Source organism: Ochlerotatus camptorhynchus, unplaced genomic scaffold (genome assembly GCF_037179485.1).
Source record: "Ochlerotatus camptorhynchus isolate MF236.1 unplaced genomic scaffold, CSIRO-AGI_Acam_v1.1 ptg000229l, whole genome shotgun sequence".
Lineage (NCBI taxonomy): Eukaryota > Metazoa > Arthropoda > Insecta > Diptera > Culicidae > Ochlerotatus > Ochlerotatus camptorhynchus.
Window position 1 is genome coordinate 1,267,781 of NW_027040719.1, and position 27,054 is coordinate 1,294,834.

At 38.3% G+C, this 27,054-nt stretch overlaps 1 protein-coding gene across 5 annotated transcripts in view; it reads left to right on the top strand.

The window, feature by feature from the left end:
* LOC135704038 (breast cancer anti-estrogen resistance protein 3 homolog) overlaps positions 1-27,054 on the top strand; it is a 185,225-nt gene that overhangs the window by 127,088 nt on the left and 31,083 nt on the right. For 3 of the 5 annotated variants that reach the window (XM_065225450.1, XM_065225449.1, XM_065225447.1), the window contains 2 exons: positions 18,998-19,064; positions 26,722-26,970. In XM_065225450.1, the coding sequence (XP_065081522.1) occupies positions 18,998-19,064; positions 26,722-26,970 (316 nt within the window). The remainder of the gene's footprint in view (positions 1-18,997; positions 19,065-26,721; positions 26,971-27,054) is intronic. The other 2 variants (XM_065225448.1, XM_065225451.1) reach the window with 1 other exon arrangement.

Here is a 27,054-nt window from a genome sequence, read left to right on the forward strand (position 1 = left end):
TTCGTGGATTTTCCTTTGTTTCGAGGGGTGCATCGATTAGCTTGGGACCGAAGATAGTACTAGAGCTGAGCCAAAAAGTTGAGTTCGTTTCTTCGGGACCTTCTAAAGGGCGAACACGAAATTATTGCGACACATTCAACAGGGCATAACTTTTTTACCATATCGAAGTCGTGTTTTTCGATTCAACGAAAATGGAGGTGAACCATCGCGAGTTGAGAGAACAAATTCTTTCCAAACACCTGGCATTTCCTGACCTGTCGCACCGGCAGTTGAGAAAAATGTTGAACATTCACCATTCAACCGTCTCCAGAGTGTTGAAGCGGTTCCAGGAGCGGTTGACGTTGGACCACGGCAAAGGAGCTGGAAGAAAACCGGGACCGGAGAACAAAAAGACGGAGGGAAAGGTGAAGCGGATGATTAAAGCAAATCCCAACGTCTCAAGCCGTGATTTGGCTAAAAAGATCGGCATGTCGCAGAGCTACGTCCAGAATGAAAAGAAGAGAGCTGGACTACATACATACAAGGTACAGAACTTCCCAAACCGCGATGAGCGGCAACAATCGACGGCTAAAACTCGGGCACGGAAGCTCTACGAGAAGATGCTGACAAAATATGGCTGCTGTGTGATGGACGACGAAACGTATATAAAAGCCGATTTTAAGCAAATTCCGGGGTTGGAGTTTTTCATGGGCAAGAGCAAGTTCGATGTGGACGACAAATTTAAGAAGAAGAAAATGTCGAAGTTCACCTCCAAATATCTCATTTGGCAGGCCATCTGCTCTTGCGGACTGAGGAGTGAGCCTTTCGTGACAAAGGGCACAGTAAATGGCGAGATCTACAAATCTGAGTGCCTCGAGAAGCGCCTTTTGCCGTTCTTCCTGCAGCACGACGAAGCTCCGCTATTTTGGCCAGATTTGGCATCATGCCACTATTCTAAAAGTATCCTGGAGTGGTATGAGGCCAATTCTGTCCATTTTGTTCCAAAGGACATGAATCCGCCAAACTGTCCGGGGCTGCGCCCGGTGGAGCAGTACTGGGCAATGATGAAGCGGGAACTTCGGAAGAGCAAGAAGACAGTCAAAGACGAGAAGGACATGTTAAGAAAATGGAAAAAAAAACTGAGAAACTGGTACCGGATGACACTGTAAAGACTTTGATGGAGGGCATCAAGCGAAAATGCGTTCAATTTTACACTCAAGGCTCCATCGATTAACATTTCTTTTGATTTTTGAAGTAAATATATGTATAAAACTACCCTAAAATTTTGGTTTGATTCTAAACATTATAAGAAAATTGGCATGACATTTTCGGTGTCGCAATAATTTCGTGTTCGCCCTTTAGTCTTAGAGCTACCTCTATGTTATAACCAAAATGCACTAAATTAAAAGAAAAAATGTTTTTTCGTTAAAAATTACTAAAATATTTTCTGCAATGAATGCAATAATTTCAGTCCACCGACTCTGGGAACAAACACTGTTTATTCACTTTGCTCATAGGTACCCCCACTTGACAGTGCGATTGATGTCTACTTCTGGCTTCACTCACAAGATCCTTTAGAAGCTGCTTAAAATTCTATACAATTATGTTACGGTTAAAGTTCGCATAACGACTTAAACATAAAGATGCTAAGAATCCTATAAACCATCTGCAACCAAGCTGTTTAAGCCATAAAATACCCTTTAATCGAAATTTTTGGCTACTTTGGCAGTGTACTTCGTAGCACTTTCTACTGAAATCCTGCTCATAAAGCAAGCTCTTAAAGCCCACCCAGTTGCGTAAGAAGTCATCCAGTCCTGTCCTGCTAAAGAGCGGAAACAATTCCTACCACCCACGTTCATGCTAATTTAATTAGTATAATTGATCCATTTCAACCATAGCATCGTCGCTCAAGCAGCCACCCGATAACGATAAGCTATTGTGTAGGTGTACGGGCACCACTTGAGTTTTACTCGTTTGCGTTGATATGATTATCACAAGCCGGGTTGAGTAAGTACCTACCGACCTACCTACTTATAATATATGGCTATGTGCTTGTTGGTTGACTCGTCTGTGGAATAAGTATTGGCGGCACCAGTTGCTCCATCGCCGACTGCCAGGTAAATAGGTTCGCATTGTGGTGGGTGGTGTTGAGCTCTGACACCTCCTGGTTGATGTTGTGCTCAGGAGTCGACCGTCTCGTGACCTCCGGATCTTCATCCACGTCCGCATCACGGAAGTTTAATTCGTATTATTCCAGTCGAAGCGTAAATAATTCCTTGAAATCCGTCTGGCTTTGCCGGTGGTATAGAAGAGTTGTCGTCGTCGTCAGGTGTGATTTTGTGCATTATCATCACACATTAGCACATTCCACGTGCTTGTATCGACCAAGGTAAAACCACTCCCTTGGGAAATGTAATTTCTTTGCCCACTAGCTTTTTGCTCCAGGAAGTAATGCTTCAACACAATCAAGGCTCAAATGATTATCTGTTTCATTCTGCACCATGAGGCATTATAAACAAAACAACTCTCATAAAAGGAAAAACTTGCGCAATTGTTACAGTAACTTGTCATTTCCGCGAGTACTGTTGCGTACAGAAAAGTAGATTCACATTCTTTGTCCGCCAAAACAATGAAGAGACATAATTTTCATTTACCAAGCAGCCTCATTGCTGTTGCATTAAAAATCCTCCATTTGTTTCATGCTCTCCATGAAAAACCACTCAGTTGGGGTGATGGTAGAGTCGCGACTTTTCCTCCCCCACTTGTAGCAGGCACAGCTGAAGTGTTCGCTGCAGAATGCTTTTTATACATTTCGCTAGGAACCACGTGATGGAAAAGGGCAGCCCAATTATTCGCCCCGTTGCTCATATTCTCCCGCTGTGGATGTTGATTTTTTGCTGTTTGCTTCCACCACTCTAGCCACATAACTGCTGCTCACTGCTGTCAACATGTTCCGGTCCTTTTGGTCGATGCACCGGGCATTATTATGGCCATTACTTCGGGAGGAAAAGTGATTTCAGAATGGGAGCAATCTGGCGAAGCTATAATAATAACCACTCGAAAAGTCGAGAAACGGGAATTCAGTGGGCATGCCCTTGAGTCACTGCCGAAATTGTTACAGGATTTCTTTTTTCTATTTCTACCTTTAATTGGGGGCTTTTGTAGCGATTGTTTGCCTTTGCCAGGTGGGTGTGCTTACATTTATGTGAAAATATTGATTGGAGATTGAACACATAGCACATTTTTTCAATTAACATTTTAAAAGCTTTCTCTGTTTTGATCCCAATTCCCTATACAAATTAAAGACAATCGACAATGGTGAGTAAAATTTGTCCTACATGGTTGTGCTCTTTTCACCGGTGCCGCCGAAAATTCAATAACCCTATCCCTCTATTTGGTGTTCGATTCGATTCGACATCCAATCGTGGTGGGTTAATTGAAATTGAATCTCACTTCTCCCATTGCTCTTTGCTCCAAGGCCCATCGGCTACTGGGAAAAACAAACAGAATGTGGAAAACAATTTTTGGTGTCAGTGCCATGAAGGAATTACAACATGAAGTCCGAACACTCTGTGCTGGCTTCGGGGTATTTAGATGTTGGCACGTTTGAGCACACATACAAGTGACTTCGTTGGGAGGATGTTTGTTCTGTGTCTTCAATTGTCTCGAAGTGGCTGATTCCAACGGCTGACAAATGACCTGCCCATTGGAAATGCCCGGTAAAATCATAATACTTGTACTACCTTGTGTCTTCTGAAATTAATTCCTATGAGTTCTGGACATGTTCCACAAATCTACTGGAAGTTTTCCTAAAATCCCCTTATTTTATTAATTTTTTCCAACTTCATCAGACTCGGGACTACATTGAGTCAAAATAAACAAATTAACAAAACAACATAAATTAGCACTCGGAACACAATGCCTTCGGTAAAATGTGCAACGGCAAACTTGCAATGTTTGATAAATCATAGCTCAGCCATTTATTGACAAATTTCATATCTATCAGCGCCATATGAAACTTTATACTTTAAAGATTTGTGCGGATTAAAAATCTATAGATTATTTGCAGAGTTCTGATTTTTCATACATTACAAGTTTCCCGTTACACATTTTACCGGAGGTATCGTATTCGGAATTTTAAACACTGATACACACAATCATTTACGGTTCACATAGCTAGAAACAATTAAGAGAAACGTCTCCGTAGCAGCTGTCGTAGCAGCTTGAAATCAAATATCGAAGAGACTCGATTGAACAATCGCTGCAGCCCACCTACAACACCGTTCATGCCGTAGTTTGTGCAACGAAGTGACAATCTCAGCATAACGTTGTTACGCAGCATTCGGGGTTGGACGATGATGTTAAGTTGCTCAAAGATTCTGCCATGTAATGTGCCCGCGATGAGCAGGGCCCTTGAAGTACGTATCTTTTCTAGTTCGGAGAGGCTCCATATCGAACAACTGGCAGCGACTAGCTAGGCAAGTGAAACGGATCTCTCCAAGGTATCTTTCTCAGAGCAAATCGAAGAAAACATCGCGGAACGGACTCAACTCTCTCAGCACCATTGTTGTAGTTTGGACTCCAGACCACAGAACAGTATTCCAGAATGGATCGCACTAGGGAACAGTGCAGTGAATTGAGGCAATAGATGCTCGAGAAGTTCTTTGTTGCCTTGTCAACAGTGCTGCAAAATATCAATATCAATACCTACAAAATGCTGAATTTCACTAGCCACCTGATGTCAGTATCAGTTCACACAGTTAGAATATCAATGTCATTCGCCTCAATAGCAGTACGCAAATGACATTGACATCGTAAAGGGACCACTGACATTCTAAGATCTGCCGCAATTTTTTTTCTAATATACACCAGCTAATTGAGTACCAATCTTTAGAAAACTCATCAGTTATATTAAAACAATGCAATGGTAATACAAAAAAAGTTGATTTATTGAGACAAAATTAAGATGTAAATATGTAGCTACGCCACTTATGATATGATAAATAATGGATTCCAAACTGTGCTTATTAAATAGTTGTATAACTTGTATCATCTTTTATTCAACGCTAAGCCTAATTTAAGCATTGCTTACCATGCTCGAAACAGGTTTCTAGAGTTGCACAGCAGCAAGGTATTTTATGCCTAACGGCCATTATGCCTAACGGCCATAATGCCTAACGTCCATTATGCCTAACTTATATAATGCCTAACGTCCGTATGTCTAATGGGGTACACTCGTCATTTAGATTATCATACGAAGTGTTACCTTTTTTACATATTATGCACAAAAACTGCACACTTAGAAAAAAAAACATGTAAATTTAGGTGCTCTAAGACATATACGAGCGTCAATTTTGACATAAAATTGATTCATAAAAGACGCGTAATTCAACTCAATCAAACGTACTTTTCGTCGAGTAACTAGCTTTTCAGTCTTGGAGCACTTAATTTTACATGAAATATTGGTTTACGTCTGATCCTTTACGTCAAAGATGGAGTCCGTCACGTGTGAAATTAGTTATTTCTAAGTGTGTACTTTCTAAGTCCCGCTATTTTTTCATAAATGAAGTGGGACAGAAAGTTTCTTTTGTGTGTTTTATGTAAAAACGTAGGGACTTCGTATGTTAATCTAAATGCATATTAAAACGTACCAGACGTGTCAGGTACTCTATTTTGTAGTCTGTGAGAGTACAATCACAAATCGAGTGGCATCAGAATACATGGCATGTTGAGAGAATGAGCTCGTAAGAGAGAATTTTTTCTCAATTTTGATTTTTTTTTTTTGCTCTTTGGGGACGGATATGGGCAAAAAACTTTTTTTATTTAATTGTAGCTTGTTTAACAATAATTTCCAGGAAAAACTTAACGTCAAAGTCCACGAATGTTTTCTTTAGGTTGTCGTCATTTTTTTGAGACCTGGAAATGCATCAAAAGCTTCTTATTTCCACTTCTGAAAATTTCTATATGGGGATTTGTATTTCTTACTACCAATGGAACATCGCCATCTGTGTGAAAAATAGCCTTGACTTAATGGTCCACTTACCGGTTTTTCTCCGGAACTTTGTACATTTTCCCGGTTGTGCGATACACATGTAATTTAAACATAAACAGCGGTGCCAGTGGTAAGCGTGATTGCCACTCACCACAAAGGGCCTGGGTTCAATCCCATAAAATCATAACATCTCTGATCACTCCTTTCTTCGGAAGGGAAGTAAAGCCGTTGATCGATCGGAAAACAAATCATGAAAAAAAAAAGGATAAAACAAATGCGATTGAGCCGAAGAGATCATATGTGGCATTCTAAGACAGCAGTATTTTTTCTGGATATTGAATTTGGCTCTGTGTTCGAAGTCTTTAAAATTTATCTTTGAAAATTTGCTTCAAACTTAACAGAATTTGATGTGATTGCTTACAAGCAATTCCTATAAAATCTTTTCCCTTTACAGAGTTCTTTTCAGAATTCTTCTAAAATATATTTGAGATTCTCTATGGGGTTCCTTTTATTTAAAGCAGTCCAAAAATTCTATGCAGAGCACTCCAGAAAAATAAAGAAATTCATTCAGAGATTCTCTTCGAAATTAAATATTTTTCAAAGAATTCACCGATCCATCCTTCCATTTTTATTTAAATTTGCATGAATTCTTCTTCGTTTCATGACTCAAATGCAATTCACATCAGAATTATCTTAAATTATCACTAAGAATAACCTTGAGGTTCTCATCCAAATTCTTCTGATGAACTTGGAACTCACCTTAAAATTACCTAGAAATTATTTTCGAGATGCCCCTGAAATTATCATCGGAATTTCCTTAAAACTCTTCGTATAATACCTCTGGAATTGTACTCTCCAAATTCGATTTCCTAGGCATTTTCCACGGATCCGGTAATCCTCTTTAAAATCACCATTCATTTTTCCACAGAGCAACTTACAAAAAATAGTCTGAAATCACATAATTGACCTGTAATTCTAGTCAAAACATTCTTTGAGTTCATCTCTAGAATTCAGTCTAAACTCTGCTCAAAGTTGCTTAGGAATTGTTTTTTTTTTTAATTCTAGTAATTGTTCTTCAGTGACTGCATCCTGAAAATCTAGAACAGTCCAAAGGTCTTGAAATGTTTTCAACTTCAAAGATCTTATTTTTCTTGAGAAAAGGACGAAGTAAATTTTTTTGATTTGCCATCGAAGATCACAGGTTTTTCCCTGTGACTTCAAATTCCCGGTTTTTTCCCGATTTCCTGATTCACTGGTCTTCCGAAGTAATGCCTCATGGTTTCGACCAGCTGAACTGTCTGGCTGAATAAGTTGAAGCGATTTGACAGCCGTGGTGTATGGATGAAGATTTCCGTTACTCTTCCTCTCCCTGTGTTAAATGTTATCTCCGAGCTCCAACTTGTTCCACTATACACTATCACGCTATTAACGAGTCATCCAAATCCACTAGCGCAGAAGCATATTGGAACAACGAAGAGCTCTTCTCACTACACCGTGCAGTGTAGTGTAGTAGTAGTAAGTAGTTAAATTACGTTTATTCCTGTTGATTATGATTGTAGAATGATTTAACATTTCAATTGATTAGCCTACCTGGCTCTTCATCTTTGTTTCATTGGATATTCTAATTTAATATTCGTATTTTTAATCTAGTTTGCAGAATACCCCTTGCGGTGTGTTTCGTTTTAATTAAAAAATGTGATAGCCTACCTAACTAAGAGTATAACTTAACCTAACGTGCTAGATCACGTATTATCGGAAGATCTGATCTCAGACAGGTGTCTTCGAACCATTTCAAGAAGACCGTTCTTCGCTCTTCCAGAGACTGAAGACCACCCAGGCGGTGAACCTCAGAATTTCGGAGGATCATCATAAGGATCATGTTCTGGATCCTTTGGAGTTTAAGGTGCTGGCATTTGGCGTAACTCTCCCAGATTGGCATACCGTACGTACCGATTACAGGAAAGATGATTTGCTTGTAGACAACAAGCTTGTTTTTCAGTGACAGAGCGGATCTCCTGTTGATGAGCGGATACAGGGATCTCATCAGGATGTTGCATTTGGTTTTCGTTTTGTCAACGTGTTCCCTGAAAAGCAGCCTGCTGCCGAGTGTAAGCCCAAGGTAGACCATTCCAATTGTGCCGTTCAATTTTATCTTATTATTCTCGGACGGAACAAGTCTGGGAGATTTGAAATGAGGAAAGATGATTACCTGGGTCGTCACCACGTTTATACTGATCTTCCAGCTGTTGAAATAATCAGACAGGATATCCAGTCCTTTCTGAAGTTTGGAGGTCAGAGCTCCGATGAAACTACCCTGCCCATCTGCAAACAGGGACAACGATCCACCATCAGGGAGAGTCGACGTGAACAGGTTGGACAAGATGGATCCAAGGATGCTTCCGTGTGGAACACCTGCACCGACGTTGAAGGCATCCGATGTGATGCCATTCAGAGAGACTCGGAATGTCTTGTCCGAGAGATATTTTTTATGATCTTCACACGGAAGATTGGAAGACCGTATTATAGACTAGGCCATCGTGCCAGACATTATCGAACGCTTTAATAACGCCCAGGGCAGATGTTTTAGATACAGACTTAGGGTCGGACGGTATTTGCCGTGGCATGAGAGAGTAAGTAAACTAGCTATAGTTGCATCTTAAATACCTACGCAAATCCATCGGGCCAGACACTACACGGTGTAGTGTGCAGATCCCTCTTCGCTGCTCTACTCTGACGTTATCTGCTAGCTCCAACCAGCTCGACTGGCAGCAACTGATGGTGGAAGCGTTTTGGCAGACCCTTTTGTGGACGAACATTTCGGCAGCTCTTCCTCTACAACTATTCTTGCCTAATCAGTTTTCATCGAGCTCCGATCAGATCGACCATCTTGCCAGAAAGTCCTGTGGAAGGCAAATTTGTGCATGAGCTGGAAAGTGATGCCCGTCCGTGCGAGAGAATATAGATTCAACCTATCCGTCCGCTCTTCTGCTTATTTTACAAGATATTCCTATTTTGTTCGTTAAATTTCTTAATTAATTATATGATTTGAGTAGTAGCTATACTGAAGATCCGAGAGATGTCGCCCCTTCAGTGGTAGGAAAATCATTTTTGCAGTATGGAGAATATCAGAAAATCCACGATTTGTGACTAAACATGCTTTCACAGAAGGAAACAAATAAACGAGTGTTTACCTTATCACCATAGTAATGTACTCGTGCAATTTTTGTGCATCTAAAACTGCCCATAAAGACGATAATGAATAAAATCTGAAAATTCTCATGCATTTCCAAATGGTTTCCTACCATTCCCATACATTCGAAGTGACTGGCCCTCTGGATGTGGATGATGTCAAAAACAACAAAACATGATTAACTGTTTAACTATTTTCACTATTTTTACTATACACCCTAAAATTGCTAGATAAATTCTTTGTCGAATTTGATATCGCATGACATATTTCTCAATAATGTGACCCCCAGTATAGTGAAGTTCTCGTAATGTGACCCCCAGTATAGTGAAGAAAGATGTATAGTCGTTCTAGCAATGGGCAATCTAGAATCGAAACACAAAAGATCGATTCTTTTGGTTCGATTAATAGATTTTTTGAATCGAATCATTCGATTTTTATTTCGATCCAAAAAAAAATTCAGTGAATTTGCATTTGATTTTTTTTTTTGTCTTCGCTTTTGCACATCACTTGCCTTGAACATGGATTCTGCAAACAATCAGTGTGACAGTTCAGTAGAAACATTCACTTCTTATGACATATTTCAGGTTCATCAGTCCTCTGCTATGTCAGAACTGGATCGCCATGGGGGCATATCGGCAGAATTACAAAATTTCTTGCATCAGCCTGTTTTCGGACATTCTGTTGATCCTTTTCAACCATGGGAGAAAATCCGTAGTGAATATCCCCAAGTATATCCTGTTTATCAAGAATGGTAACAAGTGTTCCGTCAGAGAGGCTATTCTCTAAAACTGGTGAAACCACACAGATATCGGCTCAATGCAAAACGCATGGCTCAATTAGCTTTCTTGGGATCCCTCTCGGATGAGTTTTGGGATATCTGAATTAAGTACTTTCCGTACTTACCTGCTTTTACACTCCGACCATCTAATCGTTTTGTGTCATGTCAGATGACACAATAATATTGACTCATGTGTTAATCTTTCGTTTTTTATATCGTTCAGTTAATACCAATAAAATGAATATTATAGCCTGTTAAATCACTCACCTAATCAAGTATCCTGAGCAAAAACTTCCACATATCAAATGAAATCAAAATAGCCATTTACTATATTCTCATCATGTACATATGTATGTTACACTCACAACTTTTACTGCGTACGTACTACACAATTTATTTCTAAATGATATCAATCATCAAACTAAATGACTATTATAAGTAAAATGTCATAACAAGATAGCTTATGTAACGTAATATTAAATTGAGACTGAACTTGGCATTAACCTGCACCAAATTTCCTATAATCCGTTATATTTGAAACATTTTTGTGTTATTTTGAAAAATGAATCGATTCAAAAGATCGATTCAAATTGATTGATTAAATCGGTGAAACGATTATTTTCAAAAAAAAATGAATCGATTCACTAAGATCGATTCTTGCTTCAAGATCGCCAAATGCTAAGTCATACGCCAAAACATACTTGATGTGAATCATTGCCCATAACCGAGGGGGGCTACACATTTAAATCTTAATGTTAGACGCTCAAAAAATCTCACACTAGCGAATCATCCTTCGAAAAATTACACAATTATGCAAAGTTTCATGCAAATCGGAGATGGTCGAGTTTTCCGATTTGTCATTTAGCGTGAAACTGCTCTTACGGTTCTTGAACTATACCACATTCCGAGGGGGACGACTCTATCTACGATGCAGGAAATATTGTGTTTTGATGTGGCTAGCTGCGCGTACGCTGAGTAGATAGAAAGAAGATTTATCACGATTTTGAAGATTTCCTGCAAAAAGATGATGCGCGATAAGTAGATGCGAGAAATGTATGAAGATTTTTCGAAGATTTATTCGCTAGTGTGAGATTTTTTGAGCATCTAGAATTGAGATTTACATGTGTCGCCCCCCTCGCCACATTCAACGAATCAGTCTTCGGCAAAGTTGTTCAGCTGGGCAATTACCGTCTGGCAGTGGATAGTTTAGTTAAGAATTAGTTTGATAGGTGGCGCTAGAGTACAAATTAAGTTCTAGTATTGATAACTCAGGATCAGAACCAGAGAGAAGTTTCATGTCTTCAGCAAAGTTGTTCAAATGGACGAGACCCGTTGAGTAGTAACCAATTTAGTTGAGAATCTACTCAATAGCTAGCGTCATACAAATAAAGCGCTTCTAGTGACAACCCAACTAACATGTTCAGCTTTATAAGCCAACTTTTCCAGCATTGTGCTGTAAAGCAGCTAAAAAAAATTGCAGATACAGCTACAAGCAGAAACTATCAAAATAGTTTTAAAGAGCGTTTACGCAACTTTTTCACAGCCATTATTCAATTTGTCAGTCGCACTGAATCACATCAGCTACTAAAAGCTAATGTCACTTCTATGCAAATATTAATCAACTTTCAACTTTTAGCTGCAAAACAAAGCTAATAAAGCGAATATATTACTTATTTGATGGCTTCTACTCAACCAGACACTCTTGCTGAAGAACATAAACATCAACAGTGCTTTTTCAATAACTAAACAACCTGTACTCAACTAATAAACTGTGTTAGCGCTACTTTGGAAGCATTTTTACAGTCAACTAGGTTTATTTTTAGACGTGTGTAGTTTTGCAGCTTTTACTCTGCTCCTCTACAAAGCCGAAGTAACTTTAGTCGAGAATAGTGGTTCATGTGCACTATTATAGAGCCTCTACTCAGCGATATTATTGCAAAAGGGCATGTAGATTTTTTTACATCAGTTCAAAATGTTGACGTAGCTATATTGGCAGTGTCAAGGTTTTCCAATGCGGTCGTCTCTAGTTCGATTATAAGTTCCGGTGTGCAGGGTAAATAATGTGTTGGTGTGCGTATAACTAATTTGGATTAATTGGATTTAACAGCAAAATAAACTCAATAAATTCCTCCAACAAAAAAAGCTTGTATAATATTTAACGCTGCTTCAAGAAAAAAACTGTGTAGCGATTATTAGATAATCGGGAAAAGGTTTAATAAGCGGCTTTCAAGTTCACACAAAAATAAGTCCCATAAAAATATATAAGATATGAAGCGGCCTTGATTTTTTTTTCTAAGTTAAACGAGAAAGCTGAACAAAGGTTGGAAAAGACTGATATGTAGTGCTTTAAAAAGTTTATAATTTATATAACTGTTAAGCTTTTGGCTATCTAAAATCACCAGATTTAGATGCTCAAAAGCTGAACAAAGGTTAACGTGGTCTATGTATAACAATTCTTCAAACTAAGGCTGAATTAAAATCGATTGAACAACACTTGTTAAGCATCAAATTGTTACCTGGGTTATAACGTTTGAATACAGCTTGAGGCTGCATAAATGAAATGAGAGAAGCGTTTACATTGTAAACATTAGTTAGTTGAGAACTCCGGATTGAGACCAGATAGAAGTTTCCTGTCTTCAGCAAAGTTGTTTAAATGGACGAGACCGTTCAGTAGTGACCAGTTTAGCTGAAAATTGACTCCTTAAGGGGAAGTTCACCGCTCCGAAAAAAAAAATTACGTTTTGATTTTTCTAAAAATATTTGAAAAAAAAAGTATCAACAATTACAAAAAAAAAAATCTAATTTTTCACAGAAAATTCACGTGCAAACACAAAAAACCACAAAACATCAACTTTTCGGTTTTGCTGAGGGTCCATTTTTTTCATAACGAGATAGAAAAAATATTTTTACATTTAATTTTGGTAAAAGGTAAATGAATCATTAAACAATGACGATGTTCCTTATTAAGTAAAAAAAATCTCCTTAAAATAGGTCGGGTTGCTCCTTAAATGATTGATCAAAATACGTTAAAAATCTTAAAATGCTCAGTAAATATTTAAAGTACGCTCCTTAAAAAAGAGAAAACTGTACATTAAACATTTGAAAATGCTCCTTAGTATGCACCGCTTTGCACCATTTTGAAGTGTAATTGTACCATATATAATCGGAAAAGCTGCTGTAGAAAGGTTAATAAGTACCATGAAATCAGCTGAAATGTTCAGCATTTTTGCACAAATGCACACAATGATTTACTGAACATTTCAGCTGATTTCATGGTACTTATTAACCTTTCTACAGCAGCTTTTCCGATGATATATGGTACAATTACACTTCAAAATGGTGCAAAGCGGTGCGTACTAAGGAGCATTTTCAAATACTTAATGTACAGTTTTCTCTATTTTAGGGAGCGTACTTTAAATATTTACTGAGCATTTTAAGATTTTTAACGTATTTTGATCAATCATTTAAGGAGCAACCCGATCTATTTTAAGGAGATTTTTTTTTACTTATTAAGGATAATTTCATCTGTTTTATTGAGCAAAAGTAGGGCTGCCTTTAATTTTTGAAAAAAATATAAGGAAGAAACTGATTTTCTTGGACTTTTGATAATTTTTCCCAATATTTTTAGAAAAATTAAAATATTTTTTTTTATTTTCGGGCCGGTAAACTTCCCCTTAAGGTTCAATTTACTTTGATGCTTTTTGGAAAATTACAAAAGCAATTTTTTTCGACGCATTATTTTAGATTGCAAAAAGCTCGCGTCATTTTGTGTAAAATATCAAAAGGAATCGAATAGTGCGAGCTTTTTGCAATCTGAAATTATGCGTCGAAAAAAAATGCTTTTGTAATTTTCCAAAAAGCATCAAAGTAAATTGAACCTTAAGTGCCAGCAGAGCACAAATAAATTCCTTCTAGTAATAACTCAGGATCGAGACCAAATATAAATTACATATTAGGTAAAGTTGTTTAAATGGACGAGACCTTTCAGTAGTGACCAGCTTAATTGCTAATCGACTCACTAGGTATTGTCATACACAGCAAAAAAATAATTTTGATATCACATCAAAGTGGATGCACTACAATCATGTCGAAAATGTCATGTAATTTTTATGATCACATAAATAAACAAATGCAGTAAAAGCAGCGTAATGTCAGTTCATGCATTGTATTAATGATAATTTTGTCCTTTTTAGCAAGTAATATTACACCATATTTTCGACATGATTGTAGTGCATCCACTTTGACGTGATATCAAAATTATTTTTTTGCTGTGTACAAATAAAGCTCTTCTAGTGATAACTCAGGATCTAGACCAGATTTAAATTTCTTGACTTCAGCAAAGTTGTTCAAATGAACAACCGTAGTGAACAGTTTAGTTAGTAATTAGATCACTACCTAGGTGACACCAGAGAACAAAAAGCTCTGGATCTAGACCAAAAATAAGTGTCCTGTCTGCATTAAAATTGTTCAAATGGACTAAACCCATTCAGAAGTGAACAGTCTAGTTGGGATAAGATTCTCTAAGTGGCACCAGTGTACAAATAAAGTTCTTCTAGCGATAACTCAGAATCGAAATCAAAGAGAAGTACCTTGCTTTCGGCAAAGCGGCTTAACAAGCTATTAGAAATTCACTGAATTGTTCTTCGGGATTCACTGAAACCACTCTTGGGACTCTTCTGGATCACTGTTAGATTGTTACTCTACAAAATTTCTCTTTTAGTACTACGGAAGTTCTATTAAGATTTGTGTTGGGATTATACGGAATCATTCGTGGGATTATTTATAATCTATGTCTGTGTGAGATTTTCCGATTCGCTGTTCATTTCATGATTTGCTCTTTGATTCTCCGGAAAAACTCTGCACGCAAAACAAATTTTTCTTACATCCAATGTAAGGTAGGGTTTATTACATTTTTAAAGATTGGTTTGGCCTGAGTCTAGACGAATCTTTGTAGGAACATAGTTAAAAAATTTCTTTCAGGATTTAGAGAAAACAGGGGGAATCAATAGGCTCTTTTTATGCACCATCAATGTAGAGTGCGCTAGCCGATTTTGCGAGGAAATGTCATCCAATCCATTTGTTTTCATCATAATGACGATTTTCAAAACTCAAAATAATGTTCATTTTTTTGCACCACTTGCAAATTTCCATCGGGAGTGGTCTTATTTTTCGATTATCTACAGATCTGAACTAATTAACAGCTGAAATTACCACACATTAAAAATCCGGAAGATAATAACCGCTGGGACAATTTAATTTAATGCAAACCCGATACAGAAAACAAAATATTCCACGTGGATGATGATTTCAAGCACCTGAGGTGGATAAACTAATCAGGAAAGGTGAAAATATTGTCCTCTTCCTATGCTTCACGGTGAAAGTTTCCACCTCATCACTCTTTTGATGGTTCGCCTATTCACCAGCAGAGGCTGAAACAATCGCTTGGTTTCTATTGGATTCGGGATAAAGTGTGCCCAGTTACCTCTATGTGTAAAATTATATTAGGACCCTCAGATATGCCCAGTTCACACTAGTGCTGGGAAGCCTGTCGCTCACAATCAGCAGTTATCAACATGGTGTAAACTATTATTAGCAGCTGATTAATATTGGTGCATAATCCTTGGAATAATCAGCAGATCCACGCCAATAGAAGAATCTATCAGACCGTACCTTCTCCAAATTCCATGAAACTTTGCATAATTGTTCGCTAGGGGCAATGAGTCAAACTTCTGCTGGAATTCGACCTTTTTGACTCGCGTCTGCACCGTGATCAATAAGTTCGGATACACTTTCAAAATACATTAAAATATCAAAAACACTATACATAGAGTTTCTTGATACATTTTATTGCAAGTACTCTTTATGTAGAATAACTACAGCAAATGTTTCGAAATGACTCCTCCTTTAACTTTCTTCACAAGCCTCAAACGTTTTTCGAAACCGTTACAGGCAGCATGCACTGATTCCAGGGGCATTTCCATCCAAATTTTCTGGATAACTGCCTTGAACTGATCCAAATTTCAGATTTTGAGATCCTTCAGTTTTGATAGCATGTAGGACCAAATGAAAAAAAAACCAATGGATTCAGATCAGGAAAGCTGGGAGGTTATTCAGCCAATATTTGCTGTGTGAACTGGCGCTTCTTCTTGCTGAAACACATAGTGATCTTCTCCAGAGAGCTGTCGTAGGTTTGGGACAACAATTATCTCCAAAACTTCCGTTTTATAATACACGGCATTGATTTTTACCTCTTTATCAATAAAAATCAAAGGTAGCCTACCACGCTTACAAATTGCGCCCCAAACCATCGCTGAAGCTCCACTTTGAAATCAAGACACATTTATTTGGGACGCAGGAATATTTTCCTTAGCTGCTGCCCACATCCGATCATTTTGTGGGTTGTGAGGCTGCGCCAGGACAAACAGTTTCTCATCTGAAAAAATGAACTCGTGACCAGCGTGCCGCGATAGTATCACCTTAGCTCTATCCAATCTCTTTTGCTTTGATAATGCGGAAACACCATGAGCTTTACGTTTCTTAAAAGCGTTGAATCCAGGATCACGTCGTACAATATTGTGACCCGATCCAAAGGAAATGTTCAGTAGACTGATGCAAAATTTGAAATCTTCGCTCTACAGTTTAAACTGAACTGAACTAAACTGAACAAAACGTTTTGTTTTCCCATAGAAGTACCCATATAAACTTCAAATGGTTTGTGCCAAGTCAGTTTCTCACTAAATGAGTTCATGTTTTGGGAGGCTAATCAGGGCCTAATTTCTCCAGTCTAATGTTCAAGTCTGATTCCATTTTCCATAATGAACGTTGCTCTTTGCGATGGATTCATTTCCTTACGGTTTTAATGGTTCGCTGCGTCCGTACCGAACGTGGATGACCGGACCTCTTCATGTCCACCAAAAAGTACCATTTGATGGTCTTGTAAATGAAGTTACGCTTAACACCGAAAGATTCCAGGCGTTCAACAATCGTTGCACAACAATTTCCCAAAATTGCTTCATTACGCATAACAAGTAAACAACAACTGAACGAAACTGTATATCATGCGCATGAGTTAGTATATACCTGGAAGTAAAACTGTCACAAACACATGTATTAAATTTACGCATAGCATTTCTTCTATCAAGAAACGTCTTCTATCTTATCGAAATGACGTCTGAGACTAAGTTTTAGGAGACGCAATTGCCTCTTCATTCAAAAAATAAATTACAAATTTCGGTCAACACTTAAAAAAAATGTTGAAATCTTGATTAACAAAAAAACGCATTTTATTTTTCAATTATGTGGATTTTAAAGTTTATCAAAAAATGCTATCTTTTCTGATTTTAGACACAATGGGCACTTTCAAATTGATTCTCTCTTAAGTGAATGTTGGACTAACATACCTTTCCTATCCCTACCATTTGTAAGGACGTGGCCAGGACAATCCTTAACTGTTGGAGCGGGATATGTTTTTATCTGGGAGAAAGTAATTATTTCCTGCTTACTATCCGTCCAGTAATAGATATCCGTCTAGCTCTTAATAGTTTTGAATTCGTACCACCTACGATATTGTGCAACTTGTTCGATGCTAATGCTAATGCTAATGCTAATGCTCAGCGAATCCAATCACATAAAGCAACCAACGATACAGACAAAACGGTTGCTACGACTACCATGACAAACTCGCTCTGAAACAAAGCTCGATCCGAGTGGTAGAAGGATAATGATATATTGCTTGCCTGCTTTGTTGCAATATACACGGATGAGGACATAGCTTGATATGAATCGGGAAAAGACATAACAAAAAAATTCCCATTAACACACGTGTATCATCTTCGGCTTTACTTCGTGAAGCAGCTTGCCAACAATTTGCTCGTTTCCTTCTACCGCCCCGAATGAGTTGGGTCGCACGAGCTGCTTGTCATGAAAAAGAACGGTGAAGATTATATCATTATTACTTTGCACTTCTGACATAGCGTTATTATTCGGTTCGTTGATCGCTTGTTATTTTGTCATTTGGAGATATTTTTGATTCCTTGCTAATGCTAATGCTAATGCTAATGGGCACTTTCAAATTGATTAAAATCGTAGAACATCAACTTTCATTAAAAATGTTGATCTTTTTTAATGCCGCTTCATGTTTCAACTGTGTATGTACTTATTTTCTGTGATCATACACCAAAATCGTTTGATCATTTTCTCATCAATTCAATTCTTATCACCCTCATCTACACATCATTTAAAGCTGCAGCCTCATTGGGAAAGTTGAAACGAATCGTTTTGCGTATGAAATCTTTGTATGAAAAGGTCGTTTCGACTCAGTTGCATAATGCGGCCCCTGATTGTTGTCTCTATTCTAAACGGTCAACTGAAAAGCAGTCTACAAGATCGTAAAAATCGAATCTATTGGCAAATACATACAAACACAAACAAACCAACAAGGCAGTGGAAAGTCATTCGAACCACCTCACATTGCATTTCCCAAAGAGAGAATAGAATTTTATTGTCCTTCTTTTTTATGTCACCACCCGCCGGTATTGCTATTGGTCTTTTCTCAGCTTTTTATTCCCAATCGAAAGCTTACTCACGTTTTCAACAAAAAGAAAAGAGTACCGTCGACCGTACTAGCTAGGTGCCGGCAACAGAGAAAAGCAGGAAAAATTATTCTCGTACAGATTGGATTACATTTAAAGTCGATTTTCACTCTGCGATCGATCGGTTTCTGTCCTGTTTACATTCATTGGTACCTAGGAGATAGGGAATCTAACTGTGTAAATATTCCGCGTGGCGCGTTGGGGGAGGGGGCTACCGAAGAATTGAACGATTGAAGCAAAATGATATTATGCCCATAAAAGCTATTAGTAGCTCTCGTTTGGTTTAGCGAAAGAATTTTCCTGCTCCTTCCGGTCTTGGTTCGGGTTGGTATGGATTCGTTCGTTTCTTTCCTTACCGCAGCCAGCGGACTTAAACTTCGGCGATATTGTTATAGCGACATGGAAGTAATAAGGATGGGACTTTTAATTAAATTTATCTTTCTTTGTCTTTTCTCTTTCTGTTCCAGCAGCTATGAGTGTCTGACGGCCAGCAACGCGAAGCAAAGCAAGAGTCTGGGCGATCTACTAGATATGGTGAGTGGTAAAAAGAAAAATATATGTGATTGTACAATGCTGACAGTACGAACAGAAGTTTAAGTTTGGTCAGTATACAATCTTTGTACAAAGAATAGTTTCAAATATTGGAAACAAATATGCAGCAAATGAACTGCCAACAGAGAAAAGTCGGATTTTTTTAACTAAGCAAAGCAAAATCGGTAGTAAAGTTTGCAGTTCCTATCATAATGAAAACTCATTTTGATTTCAATTGTAGCGACTTAAGTCTGATATAATATTGTGCTTTCATTACCCGAGCAAAGTCTGAGATCAAATTGAAATCTAAATTTGATGTTGTGATTTCGCTGAGCAAAAAAATCTTCCTGTGACATCATATTGAAAACTATTTCTGCTATCAGTGAGAGCAAACTGAAAACTCAATTTGATATCAATTTTTCCTGTTGATAACAAAACAAGCATTCAATTTGATGTTATGCTAAGGCAATGAAAACAAACCCGCAACAACACATTTTTGAAGAGAAAATCTACAGCAAAATGAAAACAAAATTTGGTATCAAATCTGTCAATTGCGTAAACTGATATCAAATTATGATTTCAGTTTGATGTTGATATCAAAACTTGATTTCAATTTGCTGTCATTTTGATGCTGTACTTTGCTCGGGTATGCAGTCAAGAGTTTTTTTTTAAATGAAAGTAACATAACTTAAAGTTTTGCTGTTAACTTCTTGTTGAAAATTTAAGTTAAGTTCATCTGTCGTTGAACTAACGATTATTGTTTATTTATTTTGTTTAACACATTTAAGGTCATTCGTGCGCACAATGGGTAATATTTAAACTCGTATTCAGTTAAATATTATGAATGCAGAATCAGTAATCAAATTTATATCATTGAAAGCAGGATTAGTTTTCCGTTTTATTCAACAGTGTAAAATTTTGCTCTCATTTTAGGTGTGTTAAGTCAACCAAACTGAGATCAATTTTAGTATTCAAAATAAATTACATCATAACAGCAAATTTTATTTCAATTTGATCTCCAGCTTTGCTCGGGAATCGTGACTGCTTTCTCACCCCCTGTGTATCTGGGTTCAATTCCAGTCAAGGTCGTTGGGATTTTCTGAGGTGTAAAAATCGTTGATCTCGTTTTCCTTCCGAAGGGATGTAAGTAATGTAATTCTTTGTTTTGGAAAATATTTAGAATATACTGAGAAAGCAAAGCACACATTTTTTTTCCTCTGTTCGGGACCTAACACTACTGCGACCAGTAAATTGATCTATTGTAGTATATCCCGTGTCCTTAGTTTAGTGCATGTCGTATTACTCCATCACTATTGAGAAATGATGAAGTATTCGATTTTTTTACAGTTGCCACTCTTGCATTTATCGCAAGGATCCGAGTCTAATTGAAAGGTCCCGCTATTTATACCCTTCGGAGTGTTGAAACACCCTCCAAAGACGCGCCCCTTTGTCAGTCAAAATTGGATTCCTTAGCAACAAAATGAAGGTATGAGACCGATAATGACCAAGCGTCAAAACCCTAGTCTTAACCACTTCAAACTAGGGAACAACGAAGAGAAGATTAGGAATCACATAGATGAAGACAACTAACTCATTTTTTTGCCTTGTTTCAAGATCATCCTCGGTAGACAAAGCCGAGTCTTGTCACTATCAACAAGGCATAAAAAGTAACAAGGACTAAGATGTGTTCCTTGGATTACTGAAAAATCCTGTTCCTCTAGTTTGAAGTAGTCAGGAACTAGGGAACAACGGATAGAAGATTAGGAATCACATAGATGAAGACAACTAACTCATTTTTTGCCTTGTTTCAAGATCATCCTCGGTAGACAAAGCCGAGTCTTGTCACTATCAACAAGGCATAAAAAGTAACAAGGACTAAGATGTGTTCCTTGTATTACTGAAAAATCCTGTTCCCCTAGTTTGAAGTAGTCAGGACTAGGAATCGGTGGTAGATCTTACATCCCGTAACGTACCACGAAAAGGTGATCTACCCACGTTACGGGGAAAAGCACACATGATCGGAGGAACACGTGTGTATGAGAAAATTATCGAAAAAATCTACGGCAGTCGGTAGGATTTGAACTCACAAATTCCATTCAGTGCACGGGTGCATTGCCAATTAAACTACGCAGACCGCTTGACGATACACGAGTATTTGGCTTATGATATGTAGTATTCAAAACCGTTTCCACTACCACAATTTATTTGCAAGCGTTCTCTAATATACACACTCGGATCCTCCCGATAGATTTTTAATTCTCACGATTAATAATCTAAAGAAAATCACCATGCTTGGAATAGGGTCTCGGGGGACTGAAGTCGTTCTCCACCCTACGTCTTCTTCAAAAATAATGTACATAATAAAGTAATGATACTATTTCGGCAACGCACAATTTATCCTAAAGGGTGATACGGTCAAAATTTGGTCAATATCAACTTGACGTATTTCTTTCAATTTTGCATTTAAAAAACCTGAACACCCCTCATTTTGAAGGTGTGTGTGTGTAGAATGTTGCTCCTATTTTGATTTTGGAATTCACTCTTCAGTTGTCAAAATGCCGTCCAAGCAAGAAGAGCAGCGTATCAAAGTTTTGCTCGCGCATCGCGAAAATCCGAGCTACTCGCACGCAAAGTTGGCAAAATTGCTAAAAGTTGCCAAATCAACCGTTACAAATGTAATTAAAGTGTTTGGGGAACGTTTGTCGACAGCCAGGAAGTCTGGATCGGGGGGAAATCGAAAACCGGAAGCCGCTGAGACGACAAAGAGAGTTGCCGGTAGTTTCAAGCGAAACCCTAACCTCTCTCTCCGAGATGCCGCAAATAAGCTGGGTGTATCGTCTACAACCGTGCATCGAGCCAAAAAACGAGCCGGACTATCGACTTACAAGAAGGTAGTGACTCCAAATCGCGATGATAAACAAAATACGACGGCCAAAGCGCGATCCCGGAGGCTGTACACGACGATGCTGACGAAGTTTGACTGCGTGGTAATGGACAACGAAACCTACGTCAAAGCCGACTACAAGCAGCTTCCGGGACAGGAGTTTTATACGGCAAACGGAAGGGGAAAGGTAGCAGATGTTTTCAAGCACATGAAACTGTCAAAGTTCGCAAAGAAATATCTGGTTTGGCAAGCCATCTGTACCTGTGGCTTGAAAAGCAGCATTTTCATAGCTTCCGGGACTGTCAACCAAGAAATTTACGTGAAAGAGTGTTTGAATAAACGTCTGCTGCCTTTCCTGAAGAAACACGGTTGTTCCGTACTGTTTTGGCCGGATTTGGCATCTTGCCATTACGGTAAAAAGGCCATGGAGTGGTACGCCGCCAACAACGTGCAGGTGGTTCCCAAGGACAAGAACCCTCCCAACACGCCAGAGCTCCGCCCAATTGAGAAATACTGGGCTATTGTCAAGCGGAACCTAAAGAAGACCAAAAAAAACTGCTAAGGGCGAGCAGCAGTTCAAGGAAAACTGGCTTTCTGCGGCGAAGAAGGTGGACAAGGTAGCTGTACAAAATCTGATGGCAGGGGTCAAGCGTAAGGCCCGGCAATTCGGATTTGGAAAAGCGGAAGCCTAACTGAATATTTTTCCTGAATTTTATACTAATTGAACATGAAAAAGAAATTTAATTTGATTTTTTAAATAAACGATTTCACCGATTTACACGCGTTTTCCCTTGACCAAATTTTGACCGTATCACCCTTTATCCACAAATCTTAATATTTTAAAACCTAATTATCGGATCACGATCAATGCTCAAAAATTACCCCGAGACTCTAATAAATGGCTTAAGGAGGTTCATATGCAAAGCTTGAACTTTTATAGCACAAGTGAGAAGAGAGCAGTTCCTGATGACGAATCGATCAGACCCGACCATATCCGATTTGCATAATTGTTTGTTATTAGCATTAGCATTAGCATCGAACAAGTTGCACAATATCGTAGGTGCAAGACGGATATCAATTACTGGACAGATAGTAAGTAGGAAATAATTACTATCTCCAGATAAAAACATATCCCGCTCCAACAGTTAAGGATTGTCCTGGCTACGTCCTTACAACTGGTAGGGATAGGAAACGTATGTTATTTCAACATTTACTTAAGAAAGATGCAGAGAACTCTACGAATATAGGGGAAATGGATGTAATGTCGGCATAAATGCCCCTAATTTGGGCCCATACATAAATTCAGCAATCGACTAAACTTTCAATAGCGACCAAAATAGCCATTAGTACCGTCCCAATGACGCGTTCATCTAGATAAAATTGATAAATAGCTGATTTTTAGCGATGGGCCCAACCTTAGGTCCATAGGCCAACATTAAAGCCATTTCCCCTATGTCTCGGGAATTTAGGAAATATGTTAGTAGGAAAAGTAAGCCATAGGATACACCCAGTCAGTGTTGCTGGCAAATGTAGATTTTTTATAAATGTTGAAATTGCTGTCCTGAGCGTCTGGTGGAAGATAAGGTTGCTGAAATAAAATGAAGGTATAACATGGTGAATTCACCATCATTGTCACATCCGTAGCTAATTAAAAAGAAAGAATTATGTTGTGTTTTGTTATTCTTTAATGATTGAGGGGAAAACCCGCGGGACAGTTGGTTGCAAGCTTGTAATATTGGAACTATCGTGGCATCTAAATACTTCTTTGAACAGATGACGTATCATCTCAAGGATCACACCAAGTTATTTCTGATATACTACTTTTACTTCATATCATACACAGAACGCACAACAAGAATATTTTCCGACTTTTCCGTTGCCGCAGGAGACAATACTTAACTTCCGATGGAATCAAAAGCAACGGAAAACTGAGTCACAGATCCAATGAGCGGAATACCGTTTATCGCACCTTACAGTGCGTAAATAAACTGAAATTAAAAATCATTACTCGCGATGCCACAATCTCTTCTGATGCTTGCAAACATGATGAATCACGTTTTCTTTCTCGATTCTAAAACTTCCCGGAAAGTGGGAAAACCACCAATCACACACGTATAACCGTCCGGGAAGCAGAGTGCCAGCGCTAATCAGGCAAATACAACCGAAAACTATGAAAGCGAACGCACGTAGGTACAAAACAGAGAGCAAACTTTAAACACAATCCAAAGGGGTTCGAAACTGCACTCTCCGATTTGCATAATTTTTTGCTATGGGCAATTATTCACATATTAACCAAAATTTATTATTCTACGATTTTTGTTAATTTTTAAGGGTCCATGGTTTTCAATATTTAAAAAGTTGGCATTTTTCATAAGTTTTTTTTTATATCAAAACTGAACACGATTTTTTTTTTTGAATTTTTACTAAACAATATACAGACATATACTTAATACATAACCGGTTACAACCCCTCCCCCTCAAATTCTACGTCATTTATGAAAGTTCCCTTAGCGTTAATCACGATGTATGAAAGAAAACAAAGGTTGAGTTCATTTTCGAGTTTCGAAAATGTAGTGCCCAGAGACGATGTTAAATAAGAGACGCGCGAAGACTGAAGCCAAAAGTTCCAAACGCGGTTCCAATCGAGCAATAAACACGAGCGCTTCACGAAGAAAAGCGTGGGAAGTATTGAGGTTGGTGTTGAATTTAATTGTTGAGGTTGGTTGTCTTTATTAAGGAGATTTTCAGCCAAACGCTGGTTAACTGTTGAGATTTTAATAATAATAATTAAGTTTGCGTATGAAAAGTAAAATTGGATAGATAATGTTATTGTTATTCATCAGCTGTATTCTCCATATAGAGATGAACTAGCCAACGGCTAAAAATCTCTCTAATAAAGTTTAAAAAAAAAGTTGTATTCTCGGTAAATTCTCACCAAATATTTGCTCCAGCACAACGAAATACATCTACACACTTAGTTTTTTCTACCGAGCTCGGCTGTGCAAATCTCGGCAAAAAAAGTTTCACTGAGATCTCAGCAATAGTGACGTTTGATTGCTGAGTCTCGGATAATGCTTAGCTGAATCTCACCAAACAAATGAAATGTTTGCTGAGATCTCAGTGAAACTTTTTTTGCCGAGATTTGCACAGCCGAGCTCGGTAGAAAAAACTAAGTGTGTACATAGGCTCTGTTACAAAGATCGCTTTAATTTTTCAAGATAGTAGAATTTGTGAGAGATTTCACTCAAACATGATAGGAAGCAACAATTGCAGATTGAATAATTTTGTGCAACGTTCTGTAGAATATACCCTCCAATGTGGTATATTTGGTTTTACTTAGAGTTGTCTAAAATTGAGTCTTCAAATACTTCCACTGAATAGCAATACTACCGATACCAAGGGGTAAGTCACTCAGTACATTGTGCCGAAATTAGATTCGGCACAGCTTGGGTACATCCATCGGCACACCTTCGACATTCCTTCTGCATACCTACGTCACAATCTCGTAGGCATTGGTTTGTTGTAAATAAAATGGGAGCACTGCTGGACAACTTTCATTACGTGTTGTTTGACTGTATTTTCAGGAACATCCTCTAATTGAGTATAACAGAGGAACTCAGACCAGCACATTACTTACAGATCTAAATATGAAATGTAGGTTCTAGAGTGGGTACAAGAGAAAAAGGCAGTTAGTACCCCATTAGTACCCATAATTCAAATAATCAACTCATACAAAACAAACTAAAGCAGTCTATTTATCATCCTCTATAGACGGTCTCTAATAATGCTCCCCACCGGTTCCAACTCTTTCCAGTCGCTGATAGACCGATGCTTTTCACATCACGAAAAGCTAAGTTTCTGGTCTGCCTTTGAGGGTATTATAAAGCACTAAAACACAGGACTTTTATTACCCTATGAACACAAAACACCAAAATTTCGCAAACCCGCAACTTCTCGCGTCATCCTCAATCCGATTTATCCTTGCGATTTCAAACCAAAACATTCAAGGTGTCATAAATATCGGGTTGCCGGGATGGGTATTTTACAAACAATCGCAGCTTGCTCTATGACTGGCACAATCGGCACACCTGCAGAACATTTGAGGCACACTGACAAAAATGGTGACCCATAATTGCTGTGCGGAGTGACCTACCCCATGACCGATACGGTTTAAAAGTATTAATTTTACCGTAATGATTAAGCAGACGGCAGTCGCTCAAATTAAAAGTCACTTGAAGTTAACACAAAATTGCGGGTTGCCAAATCCTGCAGAAAAAGAAATTAGTTGGCCGTGTAACCAGATTTACTTTTAGTCTCTCCGCGCGTCTCTTATATAACATCGTGTATGGTAGTGCCCTGTTGAAAATTATGAATAAAACCATTTTTAATTTTATTTTCTCAGCAAGATTCAAAATGGTTGAATTTTAACTCAAACGTGAATAATGGATCATTTTGTTTTGCTATTTGGCCTGGAAATGCTCCATAGGTTCTTCATACAGAATTATTAGATTATTTTCAACCCGAAATTTTAATATCAATTGCTGCTTGAAAAGAACAGGATAAAAGGCAATTGGTCATATTTCCAAACTTCGCGTATTACACCAATTCCCCCTACTTCTAAAGCGAAGCGAATATAATGCTATCCCTTGATTAATTTCCACCCATCTTCATGTGCACCACCCTAAATTTGACGTCCCATTTTCTCTGTTTCAATTTCATTTTGCACCACCGGAAAAAAATACGACCAACTCGAAAAATCACAAACACTGCAAACAGGAATCACCCGACGGCGGTGGCGGCAATGAAGCAGTCGCACTGAAAAAAGCCCTCGAATGGGAACTGTCGCTGGATTCGAGAGATTTACGATCGCACGCCTGGTACCACGGACCGATTCCCCGGCAGCGAGCCGAGGAGATTGTTCAACGGGATGGGGACTTCCTGGTGCGAGACTGCGTCTCCCAGCCGGGAAACTACGTGCTGACCTGCAAAACCAAGGGACCGACGCTACATTTTGTTATCAATAAGGTAAGTGTGAAGCAATGGAAATGGGGACGGAATTTTATGACATTCGATGCTTTTTTGATATTTTGTTTTTTTTTTTTACGATTT